Below are 20,337 nucleotides of genomic sequence, written 5' to 3' on the forward strand. Positions count from 1 at the left end.
ATACTATGGCGACGACACTGTTTTTTAACGTGCGAAGGAATCAAGGAGACTCTCTGACTTTCATTTTTAAAAAATCTGTTGTTTTTGCGCCACAAACCTTTTTTTTGGTCTGTTTCATATGTGCTACCTTTGTGAAGGTTTGTGACTTTGTGCAATAAAGATTCGTTTGTCATGGCCATTAATAGACTCGGTTTTCCCTTATTAAGTTGCTATTCTGCCTTTTGTCCTTTCAGACTACCGTAGCCTGGCGGGGGAGAAATGTTCCGCTTTGGCGGGCGGAGTGTTCTGTTGCCGGGGGGAGGAGTGTTCCGTTCTGCGGTATGAACTCAGATACAATTGGTCCCGGTAGCAAACACAGAGTCCTTTCGCACGTGAGGCGAATGTGATAACCGCTACACCATGGAAAAGTCACTGGCATTGTCTTTGTTGGCAGGGTTGGCAAACATCATAGCTTGCTGGCATTCGATTTTAGAGACAGTTTCCCCTCTACACATGTCCTAGTAGCAACAACAGTCCTTTCCTCTTTAGTATAGTGGATAGTATCTCCGCCTGTCACGCGGAGGACCGGGGTTCGATTCCCCGACGGGGAGGTGGATGGTTGTGCAATTCAGTTTTTGGATACTCAGTTTTCTAGCCAGGGACCTAGTGACAGTTTCCCCTCTACACCTGTGCAGGTAGCAAAAATAGAGTCCTTTCCTACTTAGTATAGTGGATAGTATCGCTGCCTGTCACGTGGAAAACCAGGGTTCGATTACCTGATGGGGAGGTGGATTCTTGTGCAGTTCACTTTTTGGATACTCAGTTTTCATTGCAAATACAAAGAAAACTGCCCTGTTTCCACCCGGTTTCGATCTTGGGACCTTCCGCACGTGAGGCGAATGTGATAACAACTATACCATGGAAACAGACGCTGGAATTGTATTTGTTGGCAGGGTTGGCAAACAGCTTAGCTTGCTGGCGTGCCTGATTATAGAGACAGTTTCCCCTCTACGCCTGCCCAGGTAGCAAAAACAGAGTCCTTTCCTCATTAGTATAGTCGATAGTATCTCCGCCTGTCATGCGGAAAATCGGGGTTCGATTCCCCGACGGGGAGTTGGATGCTTGTGCAATTCACTTTTTGGATACTCAGTTTTCATTGCAAATACAAAGAAAATTGCCCCATTTCCACCCAGTTTCAAGCAAGGGACCTTTCGCGCGTGAGGCTAACGTGATAACCACTACACCAGGGAAACAGTCACTGGCTGTTATCCTGTTGACAGGTTTGGTAAACGGCATAGCTGCCTTGCTTAATTTTAGTGAGCATATTTGGAATGAAAACTGAGTATCCAAAAATACAATTGCACATGCACTCACCTCCCCGTCAGAGAATCGAACGCCAGTCTTCCGCATGACAAGCGGAGATACTATGCACTATACTAACGAGGAAAGGAGTCTGTGGTTGCTCCCTGGACAGCCGTAGAGAGAAAACTGTCACTAAAATCGGGAATGCCAGACAGCATATGCTCTTTGTCAACCCTGTCAGCACGTGAAACTCCAGTGTCTGTTTCCTTGGTGTAGTGGTTATCACATTTCCCTTAAACGTGAAAGGTCCCTGGCTCGAAACCTGGTGGAAACAGGGCAATTTTCTTTGAATATGCAATGAAAACTGATTATCCAAAAAGCAAAGAGCACAGGTAGCAACTCCCTGTTGGGGAATCAAACTCCAGTCTTCCACGTGACAGGCGGAAATATTATCCACTATACTAACGAGGAAGGGACACTGTGTTTGCTACCTGGACAGGCGTAGAGGGAAAACTGTCACTAAAAATGTGAATGCCAGACAGCTATGCTGTTTGCCAAGCCTGCCAACAGGGTAAATGACAGCATCTGTTTCCATGGTGTAGTGGTTATTGTAGCAAACCCAGCCAGAAAATGGTGAAGCGTACTGGTGTTCCTTAAAGTTGTTTATTCCTTCCTTGTTCTGTTCTTTGACACACCGTAAGAGCTATACAGTAAACAAACAAATAAACATAAATAACAGTCCTTAGATATAACTTCAACACACTTTTAGTTGTACAAATGAAAAGTTAGCAAAAACAAAAGACTACTAGCATAAATCAACCACATAGGAGAAGCTGTCGTTAGCTTCAGTTCAATAGAAAATAACAAAAACAGCTCCTTTTCACATCATGAAAAATTACAATAAGCAAAACAAAATACCTTGTCCCCATTCCAGCTAGGTGCTTAGACAAAACGATGTAAATTGGCGATTCAGTCATCAACATGTTGAATCACGGTCCTCTTTTTTTCTTTCTTTCTTGCGTCTTCTGTTACGTGTAAAGAGACCTCTAGTGGATAACACTTCCTACACTACCGGAAGTGCACCAAAATAAAAGCACGTCACATAGAAAATATCCAAAGCTTGTCAAATAAAAGTCTTATGAGTTCGTTACACTCCCACCAAATCATGAGTAAATAATGTTAAGGGGGAATGGATGGTGTACCATGTACATTAAGTACGAATGATTTCTAACTAAATCAACTTGCTGAGAACCAAGCCAAAGGCAAATAACAATTGCAGTGAATGAGTGAGTCTAATCACTTTCTAACAGCAGAACTAGCTTCTGAACTGGGCGCTCCACTTCAGACAGCTTGTGGAGACGCTCCCCTTTCTTTCCAAGCTCCTTGTCACCAACACAGACCTTAACTCTCCTCACTAGTCCATCTTCGTTGGCAGTAGTTTCTGATACCCTGCCCAATCTCCACTCATTCCTGTGTGAGTCCTCTCCTTTCATCATTACAATGTCTCCTATTTGCAGATTCCTCCTTGGTGTATGCCAGCGCTGTCTGAGAGCTATGTTGGCCAGGTATTCTTGTCTCCATCGACTCCAAAACTGTTCGGCCAGGTACTGAACCTGTCGCCACCTCTTCTTGCCATAAATGTCCTCTCTCACAAATGCACCAGGTGGGGGTAAGGCTTTGTCAATTTTCATAGTCAAAAGATGATTAGGGGTTAGCGGTTCAAGACTTTGAGGGTCGCTGAGATTGTCAACAGTCAATGGTCGGCTGTTGATGATTGCCATAGCCTCATAGAAGAAAGCCCGCAGCGAGGCATCGTTTAACCTGCCAGATGAAAGGGCAAGTGTGGACCTTAGAACACTTCTCACTGATCTGATTTGTCTTTCCCAAACTCCACCAACATGACTTGAATGAGGTGCATTCATGGAAAAATCACATTGTTTCTCCGAAAGAAACACAGCCAGACGATCTGCATTAACTTCCCTTAAAGCCTCCTTGAGTTCATTTTTAGCTCCTACAAAGTTGCTTCCTTGATCGGACTTGATCTGTCTAACAGCACCTCGTATGGCAACAAAGCATCGGAGACCGTTGATGAGAGCATCAGTAGACATGTCGTCGAGCATCTCAAGATGAACTGCGCGGGAGCTGAGGCAAGTAAAGAGAAGACCATACCTCTTGATTTCCTTCCGTCCCTGTTTCGTAAGGAATGGTCCGAAGCAGTCCATTCCACAGTAAGTGAAGGGGGGTGATGGTTCTACACGTTCAGGAGGCAGATCAGCCATCCTTTGCTCCTCAATTGGTCTCCGGTGCCGTCTACAGGTGACACACTGACGAATATATGAAGTTACTGCCCTATTGATTCCTGGAATCCAGTATCCGTTTGACCTTATTTCATTAAGAGTGAGACCTTTGCCTTGATGTTTTGTCATTTTGTGGTAATGACCGATAATCATCTTCGTAATGTGATGATTTCTCGGGATGATCGCCGGATGCTTGATGCAATTGGGAAGAGAGGACTTACATAGCCGTCCTCCCACCCTGAGGACACCATCCTTGTCAAGAAATGCATCAAGCGAGTATAATGAATTGTGAGAGGGTAGGGAATTTCCTCCACTCAATAATTTCAACTCTGCTGGATACACGCTTTTCTGCAGGTTCTTAACTATGCAACATTCTGCCTCTTCACGTTCTGTTACTGTGGTAAGGGTATTCGCTGTGTTGTTGCGAACGCGCCTTATGATGCGTGCGACTGCTCGAGTAGCCAGTGACCAAGAGGAAAACTTGGACAAACGATCAATCAGGCTTACTTGTTCCGTAGTTCTTGTGCTAAATGTGAGGACATTTCTGACCTCTGGATCTCCTACCGTTAATTCGGGGATTTCATCCATTGGCAATTTAATTTCCTTGTTCCACAAGAATTTGGGTCCAGTGAACCAGATGGATGACAGAAGCTCATTCGGACTCAACCCCCTGGAAGCATGGTCAGCTGGATTTTCACTGGTTGGAATGTGCCTCCATTGTTCAGGGGATGAACTGAGGTGAATCTTCTGAACTCTGTTAGCCACAAAGGTGTGGAATCGCCGAGCTTCATTTTTGATGTAGCCCAAGACGACCTTGGAGTCAGTCCAGAAAAATTCCTCAGTAACAGCGTATCCCAGCTCCTCCTTGAGCATGTGGCTCATTTTCACAGAAACAACGGCAGCCGCCAGTTCTAACCTTGGAACAGTTGTGACCTTTAAAGGTGAGACACGTGATTTTCCTACAACTAATGTGCAGTGAACATCTCCATGTTCATTTTGAAGCCTCAAGTAAGAACACTGACCATATCCTTTCAAGCTAGCATCTGAGAAATGATGCAACTCCGTTTTGAAGACCTTTCCAAATCCCACAGGTGAGTAAGCGCGGGGAATGGTGACATTATGCAATTGCGCTAGCTCACTTCTCCATTGTATCCATTTTGGTTGAAGCTCCTTAAGAAGAGGATCATCCCAGCCTGTGCCTCGCCTGCACATCTCCTGAAGAATGATCTTTGCTTGGAGTAGAACTGGCGCCACAAACCCAAGGGGGTCAAACAGGGAAGCGACTGTTGAAAGAATGCCTCGTCGAGTTGCGGGCTGATCCTTCAAGCTGATACAAAACTGAAAACAGTCAGACTCCACATCCCACTGGATCCCAAGCACCCTCTCCAGTGGTAGGCTATCAAATGAGAGATCCATATTAGTGACATTGACCGCCCGTTCGGAAGGAGGTATGCTTTCTAGGACATCTCTGTCGTTTGACACAAACTTGTGGAGTCTGAGGCCGCTCATTGAACAGAGTTTGCGAGCTTCTCTGGCGAGCTGAATGGCCTCTTCTGTGCTTTCAATACTTGCAAGTCCGTCATCAACGTAGAAATCTCTCATGATGAATTGTGAACCCCTAGGATAGTGGTCACTGTTCTCCTTAGCAAGATGTTTTAACCCAAAGTTTGCACAACCAGGGGAAGAGGCTGCACCAAACAAATGAACCTTCATACGAAACTCAGAGGGAGGTGAGTTCAAATCTCCCTTCTTCCACCAAAGAAAGCGCAGGAAGTTACGATCAGCCTCATCCACATGAAATTGGTGAAACATTTTCTCGATGTCACATGTCAATGCAACAGGATGCTGACGAAATCGAATGAGAACCCCACTCAAATTATTCAGCATATCAGGCCCTGAAAGGAGGTGGTCATTCAAACTGGTTCCTTGGTATCTGGCAGAGCAATCAAACACGACACGAAGCTTATCAGGCTTCTTTGCATGGCGAACGCCGTGATGGGGAATGTACCATTTCTCACCTTCAATCCCATCATCCTTAATCTCCTCTGCATCTCCCCTTTCAATAACATCCTCCATGAATTCCACGTACTGTTCCTTATACCTTTCATCCCGCTGCAGTTTTCTTCTGAGGTGGTTGAGGCGTATTTTAACAGAGTTTTTGTTGTCTGGTAAACTGGGCCTATTTTTAAAAGGCAGGGGTAGTTCATAGTGGCCGTGTATGTTTTTCCGTATTCCCTTCTCCAGCTTTTTGAGGAAGATAATATCATCCTGTGACACTGTCTTGCTATCTTCGCTGCCATCCTTGAAGTCAAATTCCAGAGTTCGAATAACATCAGCTGGCGTTACTGGAGGTAGCTCCTTCACTGTTATCCTGTGACACAGACGACTCGTGCTCTGTGAATCATGGTTTTGAGATGATCGCCCTACAATACTCCATCCTAAGTCTGTCCTTACAGCATAGGGTTCTTCATCGCCTCCTAAAATGACTTGCCTTGGTGCCATGGCTCTAGAGCAGTTGTAGCCAATTAGAAGCGCTACCTCACAGTCCTTCATTGGTTGAAGCTCATCTGCTATTTCTCTGAGATGACTCCATTGCTTAGCGGTCTCACAAGTTGGAATGTGAGCACGATTCATCGGTATACAGTCCTTTGTGTAGGTGACTGGAAGATCAACCTGAGTGGCAGAGCTGTATCCTCTTACACAAAGGCCAATAACGGTCTCACTCGGAACGATTGTGTTTGTTCCACTCATGGTTGTCAATTTCAACTTCACTGGATGCTTTTGAGCACTGAGACTGTCACTCACGTTTTGGTTAATAAAAGTAGTATCACTTTGGGTGTCCAGCAAGGCGTACACAAGTTTCTCCACATTTGGATCAGTTTTAGAAGACACCCACACTGGTACCACCATTGATGTACACGATGCGCCATCGCTTGTGATACTGAGGGAGGTTGCAGCAGCATCATGATTTGACTCCATCTCAGAAGACGACCTTTCCTTGTCATAGTTATAATCATGAAGTACCGTAGGATGTTTGCCCTTGCAGTTGTCGCAGAAGTGACGATGACGACACTCCTTTGCTGCATGGCCAGATTTTAAGCATCCGTAGCAGAGTCTCTTTTCCTTTATGTAATTCCGTCGCTCTAACAGTGACATCTCTGTGAACTTGGGACATGCGTGGAGCTGGTGCATAGTATCCTGGCAAAGCATGCATGGAGGCTTAAGGTCTCTCTGGTTTGAACTTGGGGAGATAACATCCATAACTGTATGAGTTGTAAGAACACTAGCCTTGTTTCTCTTTGTGTCTCTAGAACCTTTTTTCTCAGTGTTGTCTGATGAATGAAGTGCGTACAGGGACGTAATTGGATTGCAGGCAATCTCAGCTTCAGTTGACACAAACATTGCAAAGTCCTTGAAACTTGGGAATTCTTGCCTTTCATTTAGGCTTTGTGTGACTTGGCGGTTCCAACGTGAAGCAGCCCAGTCTGGTAGCTTATAGACGAGCTTCTGGTTTTCCTCACAATCGTTTAATATGTCGAGACCCTTAACATGAGGCATGGCATCTTGACAGGAATTCAGAAAATCTGAGAAGTCTCGCAGCCCTTCAGCATCCTTAGGTAGTATCCTAGGCCAATTAGCTAACTTCACTCTAAATGCTCTCTGAATGCTGAATGGCTGGCCAAAACGATGGTTTAACTTATTCCAAGCATCCTGATAAGCGCTATCATCATTTCGGAAGAAGGTTCCATTTAGTACCTGAAGTGCTGGTCCACCAACATATTTCTTTAGGTAGTACAGTTTTTCCGCAGGAGTGATAGCTTTTTGGTCAATGAGAGAAAAGAATGACGCTTTCCATTCTGTGAATTGAATAGGATCACCGTTGAAGACGAATGGCTCGGGAACAGGGAGCTTATTCAAAGCTAAGCTGTCTTGAAAGACCTGAGCAAGAGAGGAAATGTCTGTATGAGAGGTTGTAACAACAGGTAGTGGCGGAACTGCAGATTCAGGCGGCCTTCTGACTTCTTTGTCCTTCTCAGTGCTAGTGCAGTCAAGATCGTCACATTCCATTTCCTTATTGTAAACGTTCAACTTGACCCTGGCTACTAGTACCTCCTTCTCTGCTTGCAGACGATCCAACTCACGCCGTTGTGCCTCTAGAGCTTTCCGTTGTTCCTCTTCTAGCTCTCTTATCACTTTCTTTTGTTTTTCTTCTGCAATCATCATCTCAAATTGTATCTCTTTTGCTGCTAGTTCAGCGGCTGCCTCTGTGCGTTTAGCTGCCATGAATGAAGCCACAGAGTGGTGGTCAGACTGACTGTAATTGGTCAAGGAAGCAGCAGATCCATAAACAGACCTTGCATAGTCACGATGTAGTAGTTCATGGAGGCGGTGCTTCTCTTGGTCCTCATTGAAATCCTCTTCATCGTATGTTGCTCTACTGTAAGAAATGGTGATGATTTCTGTAGTAACTGATTCGCACGTATCAACTCGTCTTCTCAACTCAGTGGATGGTGTGGAGAGATCTCGAATTTCAAAGTATATATACATTATATCATCTTTGGCTTTCTTAAGTTCTTCAATTAGAGTCCAGAGCTCATCATCTTTCATATATGACTTCAGTTCATCTCTTGCTCTGCGTATCTTTAGCTTCCATTTCTCATACATGGAGAGCAGCCTTTTCTCCTTTTTCTTAGCTTCTTCCATTTGTAGTACAAGCATTTTCTCCGTAGGGATCCGTGCACGTTCAGATCGCCGAGGACCAGCAGATGAGCCATCAAGTTCACCTGGTTTATCAGACTGTCCTTCTTTTCTCATTTCCTTTGGTTCCTTTAAGTGTGTTCCCTCTGGTGCACCTGCAGCAGCATGGGGTTCACCCTGGAGAACTGGAACTTTAGGTTGGGAGGCATCCATCTGCTCTGTTTCCTTAACGTTACCTAACTTTGACATTACTGATATAATTTCTGAATTATTAAATCAAAAGAAAGATGCAGAACTGACTAACCTTACAATAAAGAGCATTAACTTATTCTAAACGTGAGCCTATATAAAGCACAGCTTTCAAATAACTGTTAATGTTCAAGCACAAACCACAGAATATGAAAATCTAAGTAACAAATTGGTCACACACACAAATTGGTAACTCGACAGGCAGGAATGTGAAGGTAAATACCATTTTCAATTTGAAATGCCAAATTACATTGAGTCAAATGAGAACAATGACCTTAAATAAAGAGTCTTCAAAACCATCCGTTATATACAAAAATATCAAAAGTCTCTCTACTTTGATGTAGATTTGAAGATGTGTAAATGTTCAATATTCCAGTTGAAGAGGCTGTTCACGTGTTGTTCATCTTACCCGTAGTTTGGCATCAATGTCTGTGAGTGTGACTGTACGTAACCGTTGCGTGGAGTTGATGAGAATGTTGCCCAAGTTGGCGAAGTGGGTCATCCGTTGATATGCTGAGTTACGCGCTGCTTGATGACTCTGGGTTGGGAGCACGTGGTGACGATTCAGCAGCAGCGCCAGGCGTAGAGATGTAGATCCTCCATCATAGCCAGCCGTGGAAGCAACAAGTCATCAGCTCAGTGTGGATAAAGCTCTTACTGTAGCAAACCCAGCCAGAAAATGGTGAAGCGTACTGGTGTTCCTTAAAGTTGTTTATTCCTTCCTTGTTCTGTTCTTTGACACACCGTAAGAGCTATACAGTAAACAAACAAATAAACATAAATAACAGTCCTTAGATATAACTTCAACACACTTTTAGTTGTACAAATGAAAAGTTAGCAAAAACAAAAGACTACTAGCATAAATCAACCACATAGGAGAAGCTGTCGTTAGCTTCAGTTCAATAGAAAATAACAAAAACAGCTCCTTTTCACATCATGAAAAATTACAATAAGCAAAACAAAATACCTTGTCCCCATTCCAGCTAGGTGCTTAGACAAAACGATGTAAATTGGCGATTCAGTCATCAACATGTTGAATCACGGTCCTCTTTTTTTCTTTCTTTCTTGCGTCTTCTGTTACGTGTAAAGAGACCTCTAGTGGATAACACTTCCTACACTACCGGAAGTGCACCAAAATAAAAGCACGTCACATAGAAAATATCCAAAGCTTGTCAAATAAAAGTCTTATGAGTTCGTTACAGTTATCACAGTCGCCTTACACGCGAAAGGTGTAAACAGGGCAATTTTCTTTGTATTTGCAATGAAAACTGAGTATGAAAAAATTTAATTGCACATGCATCCACCTCCCCTTCAGGGAATCGAACATTTAACGATAAACTAGTAGAAATTCTTCGTTATACAAATGATAAAAAAATGCGAATAATGTGTTGTAATTTTAACATTGACCTGTTGAATCCAAATGGACACCAGAAAACAACTGATTTTATAAATATGATGTATAGTAACAGTTTATTCCGTGTCATTACGAAACCAAGTAGAATAACAATTGATTCAGCTAAACTAATAGATAATATATTTACAAATAAAATAGATCTTAAAATAGAAAGTGGACTCCTTATTGATGATATAAGTGATCATCTCCCGGTTTTTGCAGTTCTCCATGATTATTTTGATAAAAAAATGAAGCCGTCAACTTACACAATTGAAAAAAGATTAACAACACCTAGGTCCCTGGCTGCCTTTAAGCTGGACGTAGAAAAGCACAACTGGTCTGAGGTCTATTTAAAAAACGATCCTAACACTGCATATAGTGAATTTCAGTCAACAATTAACTTTTTATCCAATAAAAACTGTCCAATAGTTCAAATTAAAAGGAAGTATAAAGGTCCAAATCAGGCATGGATGACAAAGGGGAGAGAAAATGCATGTAAAAAGAAAAATATTTTATATAAAAGATTTCTTAAAACAAGAACAATGGAAGCTGAAACAAAGTATAAGACCTATAAAAATAAATTATTAAATATTATACGTATAAGTAAGAAAGATCATTACCATGCATTATTAGAGCAGAATAAAAGCAATACTCAAGAAATATGGAAAATACTAAATGATGTAATTAAAAATAGATCTAAAAAAAACAAACTATCAGGAATACTTTATAAAAGATAAATATATTGTAATTGATAAAATTTCAGACATAGCCAATAACTTCAATGAATATTTAGTTGATGTGGGTAGTAATTTGGTAAATGAAATCCCAGAGACAAGAAATAAACATGAAATAGATAAGTACGGCGTAAATAATTCATCCACTATGTTCCTTAATGGTGTTAATGATATAGAAGTATTAAATGTTGTAAAAACATGAAAAAATAAAAAGTCCACCAACTTTTTTAATATTGATATGACACTAGTAAAAAGTATTATAGAATATATTGTAAAACCTCTTACATATATTTGTAATTTGTCTTTCCAAACTAGTATATTTCCATCAAAAATGAAAATAGCAAAAGCCATTCCTATTTACAAAAGTGGTGATAGACATATATTTAGGAACTATAGACCAATATCATTGTTGCCACAGTTCTCAAAAATTCTAGAAAAATTATTTTTATACAGACTGGATAATTTTATTGAGAAACATAAGCTTTTGAGTGAAAATCAGTACGGGTTTAGAGAAAAACGGACCACCTCAATGGCAGTCATGGAACTTGTAGAAGCAATAGCTGCCAACATAGACAATAAAAAATGTACTGTTGGGATATTTATGGATCTAAAGAAAGCATTTGACACGATAGACCATTCTATATTAATGAATACATTTGTGAAATATGGTATAAGAGGCTTAGCATATAAATGGATAAAAGTTATTTGGATGATAGATATCAGTATGTGCAGTTTAATAATACAAATTGAAAACAATTGAAGATTACTCATGGAGTTCCTCAGGGGTCTGTGCTGGGCCCTAAATTATTTTTATTGTATATGAATGATCTCCGTTGTGTCTCGAAAATATTCAAGAGTGTCTTGTTTGCGGATGATACAACTCTCTACTGTTCTGGAGACAACTTGAAGCAGCTTCTGACTACTGTGGAGTATGAATTAAATACAATCAAAAATTGGTTTGACATGAACAAATTATCATTAAATTTAAATAAAACCAAGTTCATAGTTTTTGGCACTAGACCAATCACTCATCAAGTCAAAATTATGGTGAACTTGATTGAAATAGAAAGGGTGTATGAAAATAAATTCCTTGGAGTAGTTATTGATGATAAATTATGTTGGAAACCACACATAGAAAATGTTAAAAGGAAAATGTCAAAAATCATAGGGATACTCTATAAAACCAAGGAGGTCCTGAACATGAATTCACTATATACATTATATAATACATTATTATTACCATATTTGACCTATTGTGTGGAAATTTGGGGAAATACATATAAAACAAATACCGACGCTGTTTTTAAATTGCAAAAAAGAGCCATAAGGATTATTAATAGATCAAAATATACAGAATCAACACATCCACTATTTATTACATTAAATACAATGAAATTTTATGACTTGGTTGAGTTTAAAATAGCACAAATAATGTACAAAGTATACAATAATCTACTCTGCCATAGTACTCAAAAGTTGTTTGAAATTAGACACTGTCCTTATGAGATAAGGGGTACAAGTGTGTACAAAAAACCCAAAACAAGAACAAATATTAAGCAAAGGTGTGTCTCCGTTAAAGGAGTTAATTTGTGGAATAACTTGGGAACTGACCTGAAAAGATGTAATTCACTTGTTGAATTTAAAAAAATGTTTAAAAGTAAAGTTCAATATTATTATTTAAATCAGATATGAGTTAAGAAGATTGTAGAAATGATTTATTTACTTATTTTTCTTTGATGTATCAATATGAGTGTAATGAAATTTGTATATATGTGTGTTACTATTGCGTATTTTTTTATTTTGTATAGGAGTAGGATTATATATTTTCTTTTATTAAAATGTAATTTATTGTAAATAAGTGATAGGATACGGAGAATAAGGGGTAGGACTGGATAAGTTTTCAACTTCTTCCTACTCCCTTGAACATATACATCGATATTTATTGGATGTTTCTTTTATTTTTTACTTTTAACTTTCTTTATTTGTTTATGTGTTTATATAATTATATATGTATATATGCATATGTTCAATAAACTTCAAACTTCAAACAAGTAAAGTTTCTGTTTTCATCTAATAATTTATTATAATGATGTTTTCTACAGTCCCTTAAAATAGCTTATTTCTATATCTTTTATATCTGTCCTCTGCCTGTTTAGTTCTTTGGTTAATACATATCTTGTTTAAGTTATTCTTTTTTCTGCAAGCATTTATTAATGACTTACTCATCCATGGTGTCATGTTTTGGTTCTGTTTTGGGTGGGTTTTGCTTTTCTTTTGTTGGGTTTTTAGTTTGTCATGTTTTGATTTCCTGTTTTTCCTAGTATCGTTAAGCCTCTCCATGTCCACCTGTGTTTTCCTGCCCATCCTCATGTTCCATCCAATCAGCAACCCCTTCCACTTGTGTCTTGCCCAGCTGTGTCTCGTCGTGTGTAATTAGTGTGTGTATTTAGTTATCGGTTTTTGTGTCAGAGTTTGTCGGTTCATTATTCTTGTTGTCCCACGTTCATGTTGCCAGTGTTTTCGTCTGTTCCTGTATAAGTTTTCCCTCCGGTATTTTTGTATTCGTTGTCACCCAGCCCTGTTTGCTACGTTGGTTTTTGTTGGATTAAATTTACTTCTTTTTTCCGCACCTCTGCCTCCCTGACTCGTTCGCCTCCTGCTTTTGGGTCCACCACCACGCTTCCTAGTTCCCGACACATGGTTTAGATTGTAAATGTTGTTTCAAATAAAGCTTCTTTACTGGACAGTGTTTATCATACAATTGTTGAAGTAAGCCAGATAAGCCATATTCACATTTATTGCATCATAAACACAACTCCAGTTTTGAGTCAACAGTTCATTTCTTAATGCAATAATATTCTCCTCTGTCCTAAATCTTTTATATATAGCTTGTACTTGTCTAGTACCATTTTGATACCATGTATAATTAGCAAATATTGGCAGATGATCCGTTATATCATTAATCAGTATACCACAATTGATTTCATTTAACAAAATATTTGTATAGATATTATCTATTAGAGTAGCACTATGGGTCGTAATTCTTGTAGGACATGTAATTAATGGATGCAGAGCTAGTGAGTACATTGTATCAGTGAAGTCTTCAATATGTATGTTTTTGTTGGGGTTTAACAGATCTATATTTATGTCACCACGGAAGAATATTTGTTTGTTGTGGATTGTTGACAAAAGTTTTTGTACACATTCGGTAAACATTTCCACCTTAGAGTCCGGTGTGCGATAGATACAGCTTACAATTATATTTTTACCTTTTATCACATTAATTTCAATCGTAATACATTCCATGAGATTGTCAACCTGTACCGACATATTATGCAAAATATCAAACTTGATGTTACAATCCACAAACAAGGCCACCCCTGAGATTGCAATAATATTTATTTTATTGTTGAACTTCTGCAGGTATTCTTTAATATGTCCAAAGTTTGTATATAGGCTCCTGCTGTTGAAATGAATTATTGAGAGCTTACCAATGAGATTAATTGATTTGTTGAATTGTTCATCAGTATAGTAGTGGCACTTGTCCGCTTTGTTGTTGTAGAAGTTTGTGTCAGGGTCAAATATTCCATTTGGATCGTTCAAGGCATATTCCACATATTGATCATCTAAGTCTGTGTAGTTTGGTGATATGGGGTCAACTTTTTGGGACATGATTAATTATCATAGACTTCCAGCTCCTGTATTCTCTTGATAACCCTGGTTTTAATCTCCTCTGGTGAGCTCCCTTGTGTCTTGATAAGGACTTTGCAGTTGGCGGTCCAAGTTGCAATAATTTTGCCATCTTTCTTCAGTTGACGTGCCTTTCTTGCAATTTCAGCATTCTTTTTGGTCAGGTTTTCATTTAGAAAGACATTCGCCTTTCAGTTTTGGGCCTTGCTTGAGGAGTGCGATCTTGCTTTTTCTGTCAGTAAGTTTCATGAAAACCATTGGTGGTTTTCTCCCTCCAGATGGAAGTGTGCAACACTCTTGGATATGCTGCGATTCCACCATTATTTCAAATTCCCGAAGTTTGGTTATCACCTGTTGCTCCACTGATTCATTGTCAGGATTTAGATCAAATACTCCGGTCTCCTCCCACATTCCAAAGACATGCATGGCAGGTTAATTGGGCGCTCCGAATTGTCCCTAGGTGTGCGTGTGAGTGTGGTTCGTCTCTGTGTGCCCTGCGATTGGTTGGCAACCAGTCCAGGGTGTCCCCTGCCTACTGCCCAGAGCCAGCTGAGATAGGCACCAGCAGCCCCCGCCACCCTTGTGAGGAATAAGCGGTGAAGAAAATGGATGGATGGATGGATTTAGATCAGAATCCTCATCACTTCTTCTGGCCGCGGCTTGTGCATATGTGCGCGGCCTGACTTTAATGCCGGTGATAATGACATCGTTGATACAAGATTTTTGATCAAGCACATCTACCTGTTCTTGCAAGTTGACAATTTGCAGATCTTTCTTTTTCATCTCCTCCTTCTGGGCTTGAACCACATCCCGCAGTTGCATCACCTCTTCCAGCAGTTTCTGCTTGGTTTTAGCCATTTTTTCCATGGCTTTCTCCATGGTTTTATCCATTTTTGGGATAATAGTCTTCAGCTCCTCAATTTCTTCCGTTCTTTTCCCACAAGGCATGTTGTGTTGGAAAAACAAAAGAGGTGTTGTTACAGCTGCGCCACAGGGAGTGAATCGCAGAGCGATAAGTTGCGTCCTTCTCAATCAGAGTCAGGAAGCAGAATGAGTGATTCCCGGCGGATTTTGTATCGGTTGACAAGTCTGCTACCGATACGGCCGTTTAGCTCCCCTTGACGACGGATGGTTCGGTCGAATCGGTTTTTTGTCCCACCCCAAGCGTTTACCCTGTTGGCAGGATTGGCAAAGAGCATCGCTGGCTGGCTATTCCCGATTTTAGTGACAGTTTTCCCTCTACGCCTGTCCAGGTAGCAAATACAGAATCTTTTCCTCGTTAGTATAGTGGATAGTATCTCCGCCTGTAACGTGGAAGATTGGGGTTTGATTCCCCAACGGGGAGGTGGTGCCTGTGCTGTTTGCTTTTTGGATACTCAGTTTTCATTGCAAATTCAAAGAAAATTGCCGTGTTTCCACCCGGTTTCAAGCCAGAGACCTTTTGCATGTAAGGCGAATGTGATAACCACTACACCATGGAAAAAGACTCCAGAGTTTCATGTGCTGACAGGGTTGGCAAAGAGCATAGCTGGCTGGCATTCCCGATTTTAGTGACAGTTTTCCCTCGACGCCTGTCCAGATTACAAGCACAGAGTCCTTTCCTCGTTAGTATAGCGGATAGTATCTCTGCCAGTAATGCGGAAGACTGGGGTTCAATTCCCTTACGGGCAGATGAGTGCATGTGCAATTCCACTTTTGGATACTCAGTTTTCATTGCAAATACAAAGAAAATTGCACTGTTTCCACCCCGTATCGAACAGGGGACCTTTCGCATGTTAGGCGAATGTGATAACCACTACTCCATGGAAACAGACACTGGAGTTTCACGTGCTGACAGGGTTAGCAAAGAGCATAGCTGGCTGGCATTCCCAATTTTAGTGACAGTTTTCCCTCTACGCCTGTCCAGGTAACAAATACAGAGTCCTTTCCTTGTTAGTATAGTGGATAGTATCTCTGCCTGTCACGCGGAAGACTCGGGTTCGATTCCCCAACGGGGCGGTGGTGCCTGTGCTGTTTGCTTTTTGGATACTCAGTTTTCATTGCAAATACAAAGAAAATTGCCCTGTCTCCACCCGGTTTCGAGCCAGGGACCTTTTGCATGTTAGGCGAATGTGATAACCACTACCCCATGGAAACGGACGCTGTCACTTACCCTGTTGGCAGGCTTGGCAAACAGCATAGCTGTCTGGCATTGGTTGTAGTGACAGTTTTCCCTCTACGCCTGTCCAAGTCACAAACACAGAGTTCTTTACTCGTTAGTATAGTGGATAGTATCTCTGCCTGTCACGCGGAAGACTGGGGTTCAATTCCCCGAAGAAACTGCCCTGTTTCCACCCGGTTTCGAGCTAGGGACCCTTCGCGTGTTCGGCGAGTGTGATAACCACTACACCATGGAAACAGACACTGGAGTTCCACGTGCTCAGAGGGTTGGCTAAGAGCATAGCTGGCTTGCATTCCCGATTTTAGTGACAGTTTTCCCTCTACGCCTCTCCAGGTAGCAAACAAAGAGTCCTTTCCTCGTTAGTATAGTGGATAGTATCTCTGCCTGTCACGCGGAAAACTGGGGTTCGATTACCTGACAGGGAGGTGAGTGCATGTGCAATTCAATTTTTGGATAGTCAGTTTTCATTGCAAATACAAAGAAAATTGCCCAGTTTCCACCCGGTTTCGAGCTGGAGACCTTTCGCATGTGAGGCGAATGTGATAACCACTACACCATGGAAACAGACGCTGGTGTTTACCCTGTTGGCAGGATTGGCAGAGCATAGCTGGCTGGCATTCCCGATTTTAGTGCCAGTTTTCCCTCTAAGCCTGTCCAGGTAGCAAACACAGAGTCCTTTCCTCGTTAGTATAGTAGATAGTATCTCTACCTGTCACGTGGAAGACTGGGGTTCGATTCCCTGATGGGCAGGTGAGTGCATGTGCAATTTAACTTTTGGATACTCAGTTTTCATTGCAAATACAAAGAAAATTGCCCTGTTTCCACCCGGTTTCGAAAAGGGGACCTTTCGCGTGTTAGGCGAATGTGATAACCACTACACCATGAAAACAGACACTGGAGTTTTACGTGCTGACAGGGTTGGCAAAGAGCATAGCTGGCTGGCATTCCCGATTTTACTGACAGTTTTCCCTCGACGCCTGTCCATGGAGCAAACACGGAATCCTTTCCCCCTTAGTATAGTGGATAGTTTCTCCGCCTGTCACGTGGAAGACTGGGGTTTGATTCCCCAACGTGGATGTGGTACCTGTGCTGTTTGCTTTTTGGATACACAGTTTTCATTGCAAATACAAAGAAAATTGCCTTGTTTCCACCCGGTTTCGAGCTGGAGACCTTTCGCGTGTTAGGCGAATGTGATAACCACTACACCATGGAAACAGAAGCTGGCGTTTACCCTGTTGGCAGGATTGGCAGAGCATAGCTGGCTGGCATTCCCGATTTTAGTGACAGTTTTCCCTCTAAGCCTGCCCAGGTAGCAAACACAGAGTCATGTCCTTGTTAGTATAGTGGGTAGTATCTCCGCCTGTCACGTGGAAGACTGGGGTTCGATTCCCTGACGGTGAGGTGAGTGCAGGTGCAGTTCATTTTTTGGATACTCTGTTTTCATTGCAAATACAAAGAAAATTGCCCTGGTTCCACCCACTTTCGAGCCAGGAACCTTTCGCATGTTAGGCGAATGTGAAAACCACTAAACCATGGAAACAGACACTGGAGTGCCACGTGCTGACAGGGTTGGCAAAGAGCATAGCTGGCTGGCATTCTCGATTTTAGTGACAGTTTTCCCTCTACGCCTCTCCAGGAAGCAAACAAAGAGTCCTTTCCTCCTTAGTTTAGTGGATAGTATCTCTGCCTGTCACGCGGAAGACTGGGGTTTGATTCCCCAACGGGGAGGTGGTGCCTGTGCAATTCAATTTTTGGATACTCAGTTTTCATTGCAAATACAAAGAAAATTGCCGTGTTTTCACCCGGTTTCGAGCTGGGGACCTTTCGCATATGAGGCAAAAGTGATAACCACTACACCATGGAAACAGACGCTGGTGTTTCCCCTGCTGGCAGGATTGGCAAACAGCATAGCTGTCTGGCATTCCCGATTTTAGTGACAGTTTTCCCTCTTTGCCTGTCCAGGTAGCAAATGCAGAGTCCTTTCCTCGTTAGTATAGTGGATAGCGTCTTTGCCTGTCACGCGCAAGACTGGGGTTCAATTCACTGACAGTGAGGTGAGTGTGTGTGCAATTGAATTTCTGGATAGTCAGTTTTCATTGCAAATACAAAGAAAATTGCCCTGTTTCCACCCGGTTTCGAGCTGGTGACCGTTCACGTGTGAGACGAATGTGATAACCACTACACCATGGAAACAGACGCTGGAGTTTACCCTGTTGTCAGGATTAGCAAACAGCATAGCTGTCTGGCATTCACGATTTAAGTTTTGCCCCTACGCCTGTCCACGTTGCAAACACAGAGTCCTTTCCTCGGTAGTATAGTAGATAGTATCTCGACCTGTCACGTGGGAGACTGGGGTTCGATTCCCCGACGGGGATGTGGATGCATGTGCAATTCAGTTTTTGGATACTCAGTTTTAATTGCAAATACAAAGAAAATTGCCCTGTTTCCACCCGGTTTTGAGCCAGGGACCCTTCGCGTGTTAGGCGAGTGTGATAACCACTAAACCACAGAAACAGACGTTGGTGTTCACCTTGTTGGCAGGATTGGCAAACAGCATAGATGTCTGGCATTGATTTTTAGTGACAGTTATCCCTCTACGCTTGTCCAGGTCGCAAACACACAGTCCTTTCCTCGTTATTATAATGGATAGAATCTCCACCTGTCACGTGGAAGACTGGGGTTTGATTCCCCAACAGGGAGGTGGTGCCTGTGCTATTTGCTTTTTGGATACTCAGTTTTCATTGCAAATACAAAGAATATTGCCATGTTTCCACCCAGTTTCAAGCCAGGGACCTTTTGCGTGTAAGGCGAATGTGATAACCACTTCACCATGGAAAAAGACTCTGGAGTTTCATGTGCTGACAGGGTTGGCAAAGAGCATCGCTGGCTGGCATTCCCGAATTTAGTGACAGTTTTCCCTCGACGCCTGTCCAGGTAACAAACGCAGAGTCCTTTCCTCGTTAGTATAGTGGATAGTATCTCTGCCAGTCATGCGGAAGACTTGGGTGCAATTCCCTGACGGGCAGATGAGTGCATGTGCAATTCTACTTTTGGATACTCAGTTTTCATTGCAAATACAAAGAAAATTGCCCTGTTTCCACCCGGTTTCGAACAGGGGACCTTTCGCGTGTTAGGCGAATGTGATAACCACTACACCATGGAAACTGACACTGGAGTTTTACGTGCTGACAGGGTTGGCAAAGAGCATAGCTGGCTGGCATTCCCGTAATCGGTGACAGTTTTCCCTCTACGCCTGTCCAGGTAGCAACCACGGAGTCCTTTCCTCGTTAGTATAGTGCATAGTATCTCCGCCTGTCATGCGGAAGACTGGCGTTTGATTCCCTGACGGGGAGGTGAGTGAATGTGCAATTGTATTTTTGGATACTCAGTTTTCATTGTAAATATAAAGAACACCGCCCTGTTCCACCCAGTTTCGAGCCAGGGACCTTTCACGTGTTAGGCGAATGTGATAACCACTACACCATGGAAACAGATGCTGGTGTTTTCCCTGTTGGCAGGATTGGCAAACAGGATAGCTGTCTGGCTTTGATTTTAGTAACAGTTTTCCATCTACGCCTGTCCAGGTAGCAAACACAGAGTCCTTTCCTCGTTAGTATAGTGGATAGTATTTCCGCCTGTCACGTGGAAGACTGGGTTTCGATTCCCTGACGGGGAGGTGAGTGGATGTGCTATTTACTTTTTGGGTACTCAGTTTTCATTGCAAATACAAAGAAAATTGCAGTTGCCTTTTTGGAAACTATCGAGAATACTATAGAGAAACAAAGCTGAGTATGCCATCAAACGGACCAATCACGAGCAATGTTATGAGCCACC

General features: G+C 42.1%; 1 protein-coding gene, 1 long non-coding RNA gene and 3 other non-coding genes across 5 annotated transcripts; all 5 read right to left on the bottom strand.

Annotated features, from left to right (window-relative positions):
- Positions 1-1,925: 1,925 nt before the first annotated feature.
- LOC144007458 (uncharacterized) lies at positions 1,926-6,238 on the bottom strand. Its single transcript, XM_077507125.1, has 2 exons — positions 2,200-6,238; positions 1,926-1,984 (listed from the first exon to the last, which is right to left on the bottom strand). Exon 1 carries the CDS (start codon positions 6,210-6,212, stop codon positions 2,574-2,576), a length of 3,639 nt encoding a protein of 1,212 aa, XP_077363251.1. The 5' UTR covers positions 6,213-6,238; the 3' UTR covers positions 1,926-1,984; positions 2,200-2,573.
- Positions 6,239-9,218: 2,980 nt separating this feature from the next.
- LOC144007574 (uncharacterized) lies at positions 9,219-9,578 on the bottom strand. Its single transcript, XR_013280226.1, has 2 exons — positions 9,493-9,578; positions 9,219-9,277 (listed from the first exon to the last, which is right to left on the bottom strand). It is a non-coding gene; the product is annotated as an uncharacterized LOC144007574 (long non-coding RNA).
- A 6,501-nt stretch (positions 9,579-16,079) lies between these two features.
- trnav-aac (transfer RNA valine (anticodon AAC)) lies at positions 16,080-16,152 on the bottom strand. Its single transcript has one exon. It is a non-coding gene; the product is annotated as a tRNA-Val (tRNA).
- Positions 16,153-17,319: 1,167 nt separating this feature from the next.
- On the bottom strand, positions 17,320-17,392 carry trnav-aac (transfer RNA valine (anticodon AAC)). Its single transcript has one exon. It is a non-coding gene; the product is annotated as a tRNA-Val (tRNA).
- A 2,203-nt stretch (positions 17,393-19,595) lies between these two features.
- On the bottom strand, positions 19,596-19,668 carry trnav-aac (transfer RNA valine (anticodon AAC)). The gene has a single exon. It is a non-coding gene; the product is annotated as a tRNA-Val (tRNA).
- Between the last annotated feature and the right edge of the window lie 669 nt (positions 19,669-20,337).

Source organism: Festucalex cinctus, chromosome 19 (genome assembly GCF_051991245.1).
Source record: "Festucalex cinctus isolate MCC-2025b chromosome 19, RoL_Fcin_1.0, whole genome shotgun sequence".
NCBI classification, from domain to species: Eukaryota; Metazoa; Chordata; class Actinopteri; order Syngnathiformes; family Syngnathidae; genus Festucalex; species Festucalex cinctus.